The following is a 14,038-nucleotide window of genomic DNA, read 5'->3' on the forward strand; positions in this document are numbered from 1 at the left end:
TGGAAACACTGTACACTTGAGCAGGTTCACTGCATTTGCATTGATATTAAGTGATTGATGAGCAGACGAGTACAAACCCTCGTTCTTGTTTTGCTCTCGTCGGCCCTTTGGAAGCTTCTTTTGAATAATTGTGATAATAATACCAACAGTGTCAACACCCAATTTTGTATTGCTGCTGTCAGCAGGAGATTTACACACTGGCAGATAGGAAGGGATTTATGAAGGCTGTATATGTGAGTGCATGTGTGCAGGCATAAATATTGTGTACCTATGGAAGAGACAGCTGAAATAACAAGCAGTGATACAATAGCTGTATATGCAGTAGTACTTTACTGTATTTGTGTCTAAAAATACAAGTTTCTTAAAGGGATAGTTCATCCAAAAATTAAAATTCACTCACTACTCATCACTATGTCGATGAAAGGTTGGATGAAGTGTTTGATTCTACTTAACGCTTTTGGAGTTTCAGAGGTAAACAGCGTTGCAGCCAAATCCAGCCATGATATCCTCCTCTGGATCTCGTGGATCACAGAGGACATATAGGCTAATAATCGGGGCTTAGGGACCCTTGGCTTACACCACAAGAGCAGTATGGATGCATTTTTGTCATGTTGTTTTGTAAAGTTTGAAGAATCTGTCACCATTTACTTCAATTGTATTGGATTTGGCTGCAACGCTGTTTACCCCTGAAACTCCAAAAGTGTATTTGTGGAACACTTCACCCACTGCTCCATCTGAATAGTGGTGAGTAGTTAATGAGTGGATTTTCATTTTTGGTTGAACTATCCCTTTAATCTGTTATTTTATAAAGATATCCACATCTCAAATTTAGTCTTTGGAAGTTGTGTGAAATCTTCTATTCTGCACAAAATGTAGGTAAAAAGTAGTAAATTTAAATTATTAATTATGCAGTTAAATGCCCCTCTATAAGTGTAATGTTACAATACAGCATAACAGTATTTGTATTAATGTGCAAGCAGGATTTTAATGTAACAACTCTATCTAATTTTATTATTGGGTAGCTTAATCTAAAGCAATGCAGCTATCATATGCTGGTCACATGTAAAACCTATATGAAATGTTATGGCTTGGATGGTACCTCATCTGCTCTGAGCCAAAAGCATGTAAAATAGGGCTTTGTAAAGTAACAACAGGTAGAGTAGAAGTAGCATAAGATGGAAATGACTTTCCACGATTGGTTTGTGTCTATGACCGGTCTCAAAATATACAAAGTACATATATTTTTTACATTTATAGAAAAATATCTCAACTATGCACCTAAATTAACCAAACTGCATTTATATGCAAGAGGCGGCTTAAAAAGTAGGTAAATTGCATTGTGCCATATTGGTATTTTTGAGAAAGTCCCTAACTTTATTTATAATATTAAATAATTCAAAGGTCTTAAAGGCTCCAGGCTTAAATATCAGATCATTATGTGCAACATCAGTAAAACTGTATTCCTAACTGAAAAATAACCCTGGTGAAAACTGGTTCATCAAACTAAAGATTACAGACAAAGTGAGTCCATTCTCTGTTTAACTTGATCATAGGATTCCTGTTCCTTTGGGTAGAAGCAGTTAACTTTTAAACTGTACAGACAACCACCACCTGGATGACTCTTGATACAGAAAAGGATGTGAATCTGTTAACATTACTTTGAGTGTTTTGTTTGTAATTTTTAAGGTTTATTTTTGGACATTAACAGTCCCTGGATATCTGGGATTGTGGCACCACTGTAAAGTAAAGGGTTCAACTGATTGTTGCAAGAGCCTGTGCTGTCTGTGTGTTTTGATTTGAAAGAGTAATGATCAAAAGGAAATTGTCTAACATTTATGGGGAACAAATATTCAAAAATGCTGTTTGCATCTGTTGAGAGAGCATCTGTACATTCAGTACCCCTAAACAAGTATATATGATATCATATATGAGAGAGGGAGTGTGTAAGAGAGTGTGTGTGTTTGTGTGAGACCACTGTTCCCCTCCTCACCAGACGGTTGGCCAAAGAAATGGTCCGAGCGGTTGATTCTGCATCCTGTTGGCACTTGAGCTTGTCTGCAGTGGCTTTCTCAAACTTGGCTGTCAGCTTCGCCAGGTTCGCATTAAGGATCTGATAGGCCACAAACACACACACACACACACACACAGACATATGCACACACACAGAGATAGAGAGAAATTGGCAGTGGTTAAAATACGGCATGGTCATAAATAAACCTCAAAGACAGGAAACAGAAAGGACTAAAGTCTGTCTATGAGAGAAACTTGGGAGTGTGTGAAAAGTTGGGTGAAACTTATGATCCCTTCCGCTATGGATTTATTTGGCATATGGAAGCAATTAGCACAAGGACAAACAGGATTAATCGGTGGTGAGGTACACAGGTTCAGTAGATTAGTTTGAGGATTGCTAATTCCCCTTGGCTCTGAACCCTATCTCTGCTCAACTGATCTGACTGAGGGCTGAAAAATGACAAGATGTCCGACTGTGTCTTATTGAGAGTCGTCACTCTGCAGGGTTGGATAGAAGCAGCAGAGTCCCGAGCACCACTCTCTGTGCCGAATGCCAGCGCCACTGAGAAACAATTATTTACAGCTGCTTTTAGCAATGGTGTTTTTAGGCTGATGGATTTGGTTTTAGATTAATGAACAGTAAAATGCTTTAATGGCCCTTACACCGGCTTTGTATTGATGAAATGCTGCTGCTCTGTCATTACTGGCATAGCTCATGTGTCAACTGTCACTCAAGCCTTGATAAAATAATTCATATCCTGAAGTTGCGCTCCAGCTTATAGCATTTTGATTGTTGTTGTCTTATTTTGTTTCAATTCTGTAGCATCACATTATTATTATACTGCATATCTCCAGGGTTTGATAGAGTTGTTGATCCATACTGATGTCTCAGAAAACGTTCATAGCTAGGTGCTGAGATCACTGTCTTTCAGAAGCCATTTTTCAGCCCACACTCTTTTGCACTAAAGTCAGCTTACCAACAAAAAATGTACTGATGCAAACATTATTGTCCTGTCAAACAAAAGAATAGAAGGCAAGTTCAGAAAATCTTATATATATATATATTTTAAAATATATAAAGGTGATAAAGCTTTAAAGAAAATATTATCTGAATTTTAGATATTGAAATTGTATTACTTTGAAACAGAAAGTTGGTATATAGCAAATAAACCTCTCAACAACTCAGTAGAACACGGTGGCTCACATTGATCTTGCTCTTGATGGCAGCGAGCTTGAGCTGTGCAGCATCCAGCTCTGCGTTGGCCTTGCTCAGCGCCTGACGCTTGGGCTCCACGTCGCAGAAAACCTCGTAGAACTTGACGATGTTAATAACCCAGGAGCACAGACCCGCCGCTGCATTCGACTTGGAAGCCACCAGATCTGGTTGGAACTCTGGGTCCTGGAGACAAACAGATGAATCAACACATGCAGAAAGGAAAAATATAACATCACGAATTTACAGTCAGAGTGAGACAAGGTGCTGAAAATAAATTGCTATATTGCCCTGCACATGCCGAAGCTATATATTTGCACGGACAAAACTGAGTTAAGACCAGAATGTCTTTCTGACATTTGTTCTACTTTATATATAAAAATTTAAATATACATTCAGATTTTATGTATTTCTCTGCCAGGGACAGACAGCTACAGAGCTAACTCCCATCTGTACTTTCTTCCCAAACTTGCTTGTAACAATTGAAGAATGTTAAAATGGTTTGCGAGTTCACAGAATGAGATTGGAGCAGAAAAAGGCCAGAAAGCTTACTCAGCTTACTTACATAAGAAACCATTAATGTCTCTGGAAACTAAAGGCAGGTGGTGTTCTTAGTGAATTCAGACACAAGTTAGGTTTTATCTGCTACACTGACTTACCTTGTTTCTGCTCCAGTGAACTTCATAATCAGGGCGGCTGTTAAATTTGTAACGCTTAATTAACTGGTTGATTTTCTCTGGCTGTCATTTGGACACTCAGCACCCATAATGTGGTACTGTCATTGTAATCATGCCCATGCTATATTTATGACTTATTAGTTGAGCCTGCCCAGCAGCAGACATTGCACACTGCTCACTGTTAGTATTGACTTAATGAATAAGGGCTAATTTAAACACTCACCTTGAGGTAGGGCTGAATAGCTTTAAGGCAAGTGTCTGGGATGTTCTCTTTGTCGAAGTTTTTGAGCGCGAGCAGGAACGCGTCCACCTTGGCCATCATCACCTTCGCAGCCTTCCAGCAGCGGTCCTTGGGGACTTTCCCACTAGGCGCCATCAGGACCATGACGGCTGCAGTGACATTTGTCACAGCGTCCACTGGAGAGCCGAATGACTTCAACTCTGTCAAGTTGTTCTGACATGGAAAAGAGAGGGAATATTGGATGGAAATTAAAGAGCTATAATCGAGTTTGAGAAACTGCATGTCCCAGAAAAAAGGGAGAAAAGGGAAAGGATAAGAATAAAGGAAGAAGAACCTGTGCTGACTTTGAGAAGACGACAGAGAATACTAATTAGAGCTCTAAGCAGTGATTGAACTGTCGGTTCTGCTTGTTTGAGCAGAGAGCACCTTTTAAACAGAGGGTGTTTTCTAAAATCCCCTAGGCTGCTCATAAACCTACATGGGACGCAAAGATGAAGTGAAATTCTTGCAGAACATAGAGAAGACATTATTTTTTAAAAGACCCGGCTAAGTCCTGTGATTCAATAATCTTTTATACAGTTCAAAGCCTACGTGGACATAACTTATTCCACTGAAGCTGGGAAAAACGAAATCAAACAAAAGAAAAAGAACACAAACCCTCTTAAACACAAACACATCTAGGAGAGAAAAGTATGATTGAGCAAATCAATAAGACACAGCCAGGGATGAGATAGTAACTGACCTTATTGAGAGTGTTAAGGGCTTCCTGAGCAGCTAGGAGAGCTGGTTCTGCTTTGGCCAAGTCCTCCTCACAGTCTCTCTGTGTGCCGCTGACCTTCACAGCAATGGCTGCCACCTTTTCCTCTTCCTCATCGGCTATTGCTTTCTCCTTGGACACCTTCTCGGTTTCTACCCCGACCACCTATGGACAGAACATGGAATTTATTGATTGTTAATGATGCAGGTTCAAACAGAGGCTCAGCTTTCAAAGCATGGACATGTGATATATGATGTAAAAAGTCATTGAGTTGACAGTTTTAACGAAGAAGAGACAAAGGGGAAAACTAAGTCACTTGTGCAGTGGCAAAATCTGCACCAGGCTAATTATCTTATTCTGACAAACCCAGATCAGCAGCAAAAAAAGTTCAGCCTGCAAAAACATCTAGACAAAACCTGGACGAATAAAACTAAACCCATGATGACACTAGAGTCAGTGTATGTGAGCAGAAGCCAACACTTTGACTGACAGTTTCTGCAGTGTTTCTAAGAGGGAGCACAGGGTCTTGCCTGAATCAGCTTGTCAGCGTCCTCGTTCTTCTGCTTGAGTTCCACTTCTTGGGCTGCCAGCTTGGCCTTGAGGTCGTCTACCTATCAGAGAATGAGACATGGAGGCCAGCAGGTCAAGAAGATGTAATGGCTGATACTACAGCTGTGTGCATGGATCAGGATGAATAAACTGTAGATCATATACACTAGACCTGAAGGATAGAGTTTGCAAACAATTCTACAAAAACATTTTTACTGGATTATTAAGAGTGAACTGTTTGGCAAAATGGCATTAGTAACCAATAAAGGGATTTCTGTGGCTCAGGAAAGTCAAACAAATAAGCTTCACAAAGGGTCTAAACCTGTGTGATACCAGTTTGTGTCCTGCAGGATTGTGCCAGGATCATGAATATGACCTTTATCCATCTGTAAAAAAAAATTATAGCCATAAAGAGAAATTAAAGCTGTTACAAACTCCTCATAACTACCAGACAAATAGGGCTCTGCATTACCGTCCGACTCTGTCAAAACGTTGCACTGGGGAAATAAAAACAGACTGTTTCTCATGCTTGTCTTTCAGCTAATTAACAAACAGGAAATCAGGCCGCGGGGAAGACAGTTCTTTCGGGGTTGAGACGAATCCACGGAAAAGATTCAGTCTAACATTAGACGAGCACCAAGTGAGCCATCAACATGATGAATAGGCGGGGGGAGACAGGAGGGGGAGGAGAGGGGGGAGAAGAGGGACAAACTAATTGGTGGGAGACATGGGTGAGATTCAATACATCTGGGCTCGTGTTTATCTACTGCAGATGGAAATCAAGCAGGAAAACGTATCTATCTGCTCCTTGTCGGTCTTTATAAAGCAGCCGACTACTAGATCAGCTACTAGCACTGCTACTACAAATTACTTCTAGCTCTGCTACTGACTTCACTACTAATGCTATTACTAGTACTACTTCTACAAAGTACTAATACTACTGCTACTGGCACCACTACTAATGACACTACTTCTACTACTGCGTATAGTAGTACAAGTACCAATGATACTTACCAACTTTTACGACAACCACTTGTAAATAACTATAACTAGTCTTACTAGTACTATCAACAAAACCTATACAACCATTACCGTTATTGTCACTACCACTATTACCACCGTCAAATGTACTTATTCTTCTTATTCTACCACCTACTACTACTATTATTAGTGTTACTGTTATGATTACAAATTGTAGTTTATTATTACCATTATCTTATAACAATAGCAGTGGTAATACTATGTAAAAATTATAAATGTAAAAATGTACACACACACACACACACACACACACACACACACAGATCTTTGCTTCAACCCTCCTGGTCCTTGTTTATCATGACCACAGCAGCCCCTGGTGAGCCATGGATCCTCTTGCACAGAATGTTAAATAACAGTACTTACAGTTGTGTGGGCATCAGTGTGGATGCACTTACAAACACTGGGTGCATTAATGGTGTCTTGCTGCTGTAAAGTGTGTGCTCTCTAATTAGAGGACTCCTCAATTACCATACACCTCCTCTCTGTGTGTGTGTGTGTGTGTGTGTGTGTGTGTGTGTGTGTGTGTGTTTCATTCCTACAGTAATGGGAATGCGGTGCAATGGGAAACGAGCACAGGATACCGTGGCTTTGAACACCCTGACGTCACCTGCGTGTGAGAGGTGTTGTGAATGTGCGATTGTGTGCGGGCGGCAATGTGTGGGCATATTTATGCAAAGTAGTGGATAAGCATTGTAAGTAAGAGTAAAATTGTGTGTGTGGTTTTGCATTCGCTTGCACAGTGCACACCATTTATAATTAGGGCTGCTAACATCTCCGTCCACACGTTCTTCTTTTTACACGATCACAAAACGACTACAAATGTTCAAGCAAGCATACTAAGCCAGTAGGCGGCGATAGAGTATAGATCAATGATTTGTCAATTACCAGAGAAGATAATTGTGAGTATGCTTTATGAGCTTATGAGGTGAGGAGTGATACAGAGTATATTATTTTTCACTAAATTCGGATATTGAGACATGGGCCGAAAAGTGTGTTAGTTTTATAGTTTCATAGAACAGAAACATTTTAGAAACCCTTTTTAAGATAACACGCAGCTTGGTTAAGTTTTCCTGTCTTTAATGAGTAAAGAGACTTTTGTTTTAAGGCATTCAAATAAAAAAAACAGGGATACTGAGCATGAAACCATGGAAAAGAGAAACATACCGTATCTTTATCAAGTTTTAAATGGATGCTGATGTACTGTACCTGAGCTGAGGTGCTGTTGAGCTTCTGCAGGCCGTTCTCCAGCCTCTCCATATTGTTGGTGAGGAGCTTACTCTTCTGACCCAGCAGGCTGCGGTACAGATTGATCTGCTCCAGGAAAGACTTGGGCGTGGTGTAGTTGTAGCGCCGCTCATTGGCCAGGTACTCCTTGGATGTATGATTCACGCTCGTGTGCACGTACGCCATGAATTTACTGACTGAGTCCTTCACTTCAGGCTGTGGGAATTATAAGTTACAGAGCTGGTTACATACTGATTCACACAGAAAGCGGATGAATCTGCAGATTTAGTGGGAAAGCAATATCTCCTGAGGCTCAGGCTCTGAATTTAATTCATGGGTTTCCAGTCTTGCTCTTGAAATTAATATCACATTCATTGTGTCACTGTGCCTGACATTTGAAATTGTATTTTTCGGGGCATGAACCTCATTTTTTTGGGTGCTTCATGTCTCTGTGTGTATTAGAGTATGAGCTGCTCTCACTTCAATATTTTCCACCTCCTGTAGGAACCTGAAGCTGACTGACTCCAGCGCCTCCTGTGGCCACTCGTGGAACCAGTCGATTGCCGTGCAGTTCACCACTGCGGGGAACTTCCTGCCGCGAACCCTCAGTTTATTACCCACTGGAGAGAAACACAGAGCCACCTGCAATACATGGAGGTGAACACACACACACACACACACACACACACACACACACACACACACAGACACACAAAATGTTAAACATAATTGAGTGTGAAGTCTGACAAAGCAGCAAGATTGAGATCATTTTATTTCACAGTCAGACAGAGAAAATAATTCCTGCTCCGATCGGCACTTCTTGGTGGTCAAGAGGGAGAATGTAAAACTCTGCATTAATTATTTGCAGCTCCATCACTAAGCAAATAAAGCCCCAGCGAGCATGTGGATTAAAAGTGCGTTGAGCTGTGGGTTCTGTCAGACTGATTTTCTCTGTTGGAGACTAACAGCTGGCTTGTTGAGAAGCTCGGCCAGATGCTCAGGAGCATTAGACTGAAGAGGCAAACACACAGAGGCCCAGCCAAAGACACGACTGATGACAGAAACAACAAACAACTGAAGGAAACAACAATGATGCTTTACATTTCATGTTATATTTGTCGTACACACTGATTCACCTCGCTGCTTGGATCAGAAGGGACTCTATGTGTCATCAACTAAACCATAAGGTTCAACTTCTCATAACTGGTTCTTTACTTCTTGTAGTCTGTTAATACAAAACCATGGCAACTTGTGGTGGAGGTTGGATGCGGGCCACATGATCTGCGGGGTCCCACAGAGTCTGATTTCTGAAGTTTCGATTTTGCTAACATTTTCCTACTCACTAGGGTTTTTTCAGTCACCGCGTAGCCTTCCCTGATTGGTCAGGATCCTATCACGTGACCCCTGTCACAGATAATAATGTGACAATGCTGTAAAGTTTTTTGGGAAACAGGTGCTTGTCACGCAGAGCTACAGGCAGTGACAGACACCTCAGCAAATTTGATGCAAACTTTCTGAGTGAGAAAGACTCTTTGACGAGCAGCTCTTTCCATCCAGACAGACTCATTTTGAAACAAGGAGAGAAATCCACTCTTTTCAAACCCGTGCCCATGGGACTGTCTTCCTCATTTGTTCACTCTCCAACCCAGCGAGGCTTGAGCTGGGAGCCAGGCAGGAGTGGAGGATGTGGGCGGTGGTGTTGTGGGCGTGCACACTGTAATAATGACAGGATAAGCAACCCCATGGAATCCCTCATCTCCCAAGGGGAAACAAAGTGTCTGCACGTTGGTGGAATTATCTGAAACTGTTGTGCTTGTGATTTATATTTATGGCGTCCATCGCTTGCCGACGCATTCAGGTTCATCTGAGAATGTCAAAAAAGAAAATTGTCTAGGGGGAGACTTCATCATAAACCAGGTGTTTATCGAAGTCTGAGGGTTGTTTTATTTCGAGATGGTAAATGAGAGTGTGAGGCAGCATGCCACTGCTGTATTAAGACAGGAGAAAGAGCAAATTCAGACGCAGTTCTACGAGAGAGATTAATGTCAAACTTTGCCCCCAAGGTAAACCACTGAGAACGACTCTTTCTGCATGAATGGTTGTGGAATTCAAAGTAACAGAAACAGCTTTTTGTCCTGTACTTGAGTTTCACCTTGAGTTGTCGTCGAACGCGGTCGATGAAGAACTTCCAGCAGTTTTCTCTCGTATCCATCAATCCCGAGGCGCGGACCTCTGGCCTCACGCAGCTAATGATGTTCTCCACCTCGTCGTCTGGGAACAGGTCAGGAATCTCTCCTTTAAGGGATAAAATGATAAGATGAAATTGAATCTCGCAAGAAATAATGCAAGAAAAAGAGTAAAAAAGTCTGGCATTTGCAGAGTGCTAATATCTATGAACAGATACAATTTGGTCTGGATGCCAATCATTATCCAGATTTTCAAATCAAAATAAGCATTTTTAAGGGGGTAATCTATATTCACTCACTGGAAGGTAAGAATGGACTTTGTGATCATTAAACCATAATGTTCTAATCTTTCGCTTTATTCTATTTAACCATCATAGAGAATGGATAATTAGCAGTTTGTAGATAAGTTCTGTGTACACGACTTATGTGTCTTATCAATTCATATTCACACAATATGGTGATTAAGTGGCCACTCAGCCTTGATGGAGGTACTCGCTCTCTGAGTGTCCTTCTAGTGAAAATAAGGAATCCAGAGTAGAATTACTTTTTTTGCCAGTGGAGTTGAAAAGTCCGACACAGTAACACAATGAATGTCACGTCATCATTAAGAAACCCACTGAGCGCAAATGATAGGGAGACTGCAGCAACCTGCAACATTACATGGGTAACATGACGACTGCCACATTCTATCTTCCTACTAATTCCACAAACATCGGCCGCGGGTGCTGCTCTCCATCATGGCAACAATATTCATAGAAATCACTTCCTTTTTAACATTTTGTTTACAATGTAAAAGCATAACTTTGTTTTGCTGTTGCAATGTTTTATATCAAGCTGAACTGCAGAGCTTTGATTTTAACTCCCAAACTATTCCTTTGCTAAGATTGGTATACAGAGAATCATTTATCCTCATATTTCATTATGCTTCACTATGTGTTGTACTCATTGAATGTAGCGTATAAATCTACATGTGGCTCTCAGCCGTGGCTGCAATCCCTCACAATGATGTGTTTGGTTGATGAGTGAAGCCGTAGAAGCGGCACCGCAGTGATTTGTTGCTGAGGCGAAGCAAAAGCATTTCTCTGTTGCAAAACATGACATGCAGTAATTAGCCGAGCCTGCTGTTACCTGATGCCAGCAGATCGTTGACCAGAACCAGGAACTTCTCGTCTGCCACTTGGGCATCAGTCATTAGGAACACGGTGCCAATATTCTTCACGCCAGCTTTCATGTAAAGGGCTGCCAGGTCACACTGGGAGATAGGGAGAGAGAAAGAGACATGGAGTGGGAGGGGGACACACAGAATGAGACCAGGCTGCTAGCGGCCTAACGTAGTGGTCAATTCAAGATTGAAGATTGAAGATTTTTTATTGTCAAATGCACAACAATAACATTAAGCAGTCGCTGGCAATGAAATGCTCGAGTCACAGGCTCTCTTCTAGCAATGCTCAAGTAAATACAACCAAAAAAATAAAAATGAAATAGAAATAGTATAAAATAGAATAAAATAGAATAGCTAAAATTTTAAATAGAAAATAAAATATATATATCTAAATATATATATTTACAGATGAAGAGAAAAATATGGCTGAGACCTGGATAACTGACCACATTCACATGGACATGAATATTCATATATTTACCTGAATAAGACAGAACAGTGTGAATAAGACGCTGCCATGTAGACAGCAATTTCTCATAACCTCAACCTGAGTGAGGTCATACTCCAAATAAGCAATAATTGAATCAAGACATTGTAGTATTCTGACCTGAGTTGCATTATATCAACATGTCTTCATCCCATTATTAAATCTGATTGGAGTTTCCCCAGCATTTTACAATATCAACCTGAGCAGCAGTTACCACCTGCTTCACGTCACAGTGATACTCTGCTCAGTAACATGTAAATGGTGATTTGAATGGGAAACTCTTCTTGCAACTATAGCTGAAATAATGCTGCCTGTATAAACGTAGTCAGTGTGAGGACACCATGTGGATTCTCCCACTGTGTTGACATACTGTCGGGGTTATGCCTGTCTTTGCCTCAGACATCACCATGTATACGTTTGTACCTCACCTGGCTGAACTGTATGCATGTTAGAAACTTGTTAAGACTCAATATGAGACAAACAGACCAGCGCTGATGGATGATTGTGCAGAGAAGTAAGTTTGCTGTGTTACTCTCCTCATACCTTCAGGTCAGGGATGCCGTAGCCTTTCTTCAAGGTGATCTGGAAAAACTCCAGATTGGAGATGAAGGCAGCCAGTCGGGTCAGACTCTGCTTGCCACTGCCGCCCACTCCGACCAGCAGCGCATTACCCCGTGGAGACTCCAGGATTCGGTTGATGCGGCAGCTACATGTGGAGGTGCAGACAGTCGGGGGAGGGAGGAAGGACAGATATGAAGACAATGTGAAGACAACTGACTCATAATACAAACACACAGGTTGCCTTTGCCTCCCGCTCTCTGCTCTCATGCAGCGAGTCACCCCCGCCCTCATCACTCTGTTTCATTAAGCTGTGCCACAATGAAATGTGTTACAGATTGGACTCAGCTGTAGTGGACTCCTGAGAATCTCACTTATAACGAGATGATGTCTCTTCATGGTGAATAGAGGAAATTATTTCTGTTTCGCTTTGTTGTAGCTTCATTCTAAAAGAAATACACCAGCACACTTCAACTGCTGTCACTGCTCACACACCGACCAACACCTCCACTGCTGCAGAACTTGGACTGAAACTGAACTGCTTTCATCATTCACAGCTCAGCTGACGTTCAACTTGTATCTCTTGCTCTTCAGCTGCTTTCATCTCTCACACTTCAATGGCCTTCATCCATGTAACATATAAAATATCTGAAGTACCATATATTTCAAATGTAAAGAATTTAACTTTTTTCCATTATATATTCCACTTGGCCAATCCCAGTTGACACTGGGTGAGAGGTGATGTACACCCTGGACAAGTCACCAGTGTATCTCAGGGCCTTTGACTGTTTGCACACATAACCAAGCACAATTGAAATCCTTCAGAAAAATATGCACTCTCTTGTTAAGGAGATTATCACTACAATTCACTGCAGTGACTTGTTAGTTAGATGTTGGTTTGAGTCTATTTCAGGTAATTGTTGACAATTAGAAAGATATACACCATACAGTCAACTAAACTAAACCTCTACTCTCAATTTTGGTTAGGCCGTCATGATGTCCTGTCACTGCTTGGTGTTTTACTGATTGATAATGGGAAGCCATTTGTTTTTCTTTTTAGACAATAAAGAACCTGACCAAAACATTTTTTCTTCATTCATTCTGTAGTGTAGTCTCCCCCCCACAGTCCCACAGGGGGTTGCAACACTTCCACTTACATGTGAGCCATGGCATCCTCAAACAGCACCAGGTTTAGGGTGGCATTGACCTCGTTGTAGGCGTCCAGCACTTCGAGCAGGGTTTTGTTGAGGCTGCTCCAGGACTCTGCAGCCAGGTACTTGGGCTCCCCCAGCCCACTGGCAAAGTGGCAGTACAGGTTCATCTCCTTGACCTCCGCCAGAGTCTCGTCTATTTCCTAAGGGGGGGATACACACACAAGCACACACATATTGGAGTTGTAAATATACAAATACACAGGCTGTCCCTTTCAGCATAACATTAGTGTTAAGCTTAAACAGTCTGGACAGGGACACAGCTGAATATCACAGCTGCGCACAGGGTGACCTAGTTCATTTTCACCCGGGCAACTATATGGCCACAAATTATTTCACTGGAGAGATTTTGTGTGTCCCTAAAGGATGCCTGCACCCTCTGTAAACTTTCACTGGCATAGAGCTGCAGGAGCTGTGAAGAATGAGGCATTTTTGTACAGATTCACATATAATTCATGGTCTGTTGCAGTCTTCAATTTCATAGGAGCACGTTCTTACAGCTCTATGTCTCTAAAGATATTATTGTTTGATATTACTGCTCTGTGGCACAAATTGTCATAAGTTTGCAGAAGGTGTGAGCTTTAAATAATATATTGTAGAGAGGGTAGGATTATTTTTCTCCTCCTTCTATTTCTGTGGGTGTCTGTAAACATAGACTTGTCAGGCTCTTCATTGTGCCATGACTAGTGTGCATGCAATAGAGCCAGAGAGGGTAGTGAGGG

The 14,038-nt window shown here is 41.4% G+C and overlaps 1 protein-coding gene across 1 annotated transcript in view; it reads right to left on the bottom strand.

The window, feature by feature from the left end:
• The window catches only part of LOC128427308 (dynein axonemal heavy chain 9), a 116,868-nt gene that overhangs the window by 43,567 nt on the left and 59,263 nt on the right, over window positions 1-14,038 (bottom strand). The window contains exons 49-59 of the mRNA XM_053414395.1: window positions 13,263-13,459; window positions 12,091-12,253; window positions 11,027-11,150; window positions 9,865-10,007; window positions 8,193-8,354; window positions 7,695-7,928; window positions 5,429-5,509; window positions 4,884-5,063; window positions 4,124-4,354; window positions 3,215-3,409; window positions 1,991-2,110 (exon numbers count right to left, since the gene is read on the bottom strand). Of these exons, the coding sequence (XP_053270370.1) occupies window positions 1,991-2,110; window positions 3,215-3,409; window positions 4,124-4,354; window positions 4,884-5,063; window positions 5,429-5,509; window positions 7,695-7,928; window positions 8,193-8,354; window positions 9,865-10,007; window positions 11,027-11,150; window positions 12,091-12,253; window positions 13,263-13,459 (1,830 nt within the window). The remainder of the gene's footprint in view (window positions 1-1,990; window positions 2,111-3,214; window positions 3,410-4,123; window positions 4,355-4,883; window positions 5,064-5,428; window positions 5,510-7,694; window positions 7,929-8,192; window positions 8,355-9,864; window positions 10,008-11,026; window positions 11,151-12,090; window positions 12,254-13,262; window positions 13,460-14,038) is intronic.

The sequence above is a fragment of the Pleuronectes platessa genome, chromosome 21 (assembly GCF_947347685.1).
Source record: "Pleuronectes platessa chromosome 21, fPlePla1.1, whole genome shotgun sequence".
In the NCBI taxonomy this organism is placed as follows: domain Eukaryota; kingdom Metazoa; phylum Chordata; class Actinopteri; order Pleuronectiformes; family Pleuronectidae; genus Pleuronectes; species Pleuronectes platessa.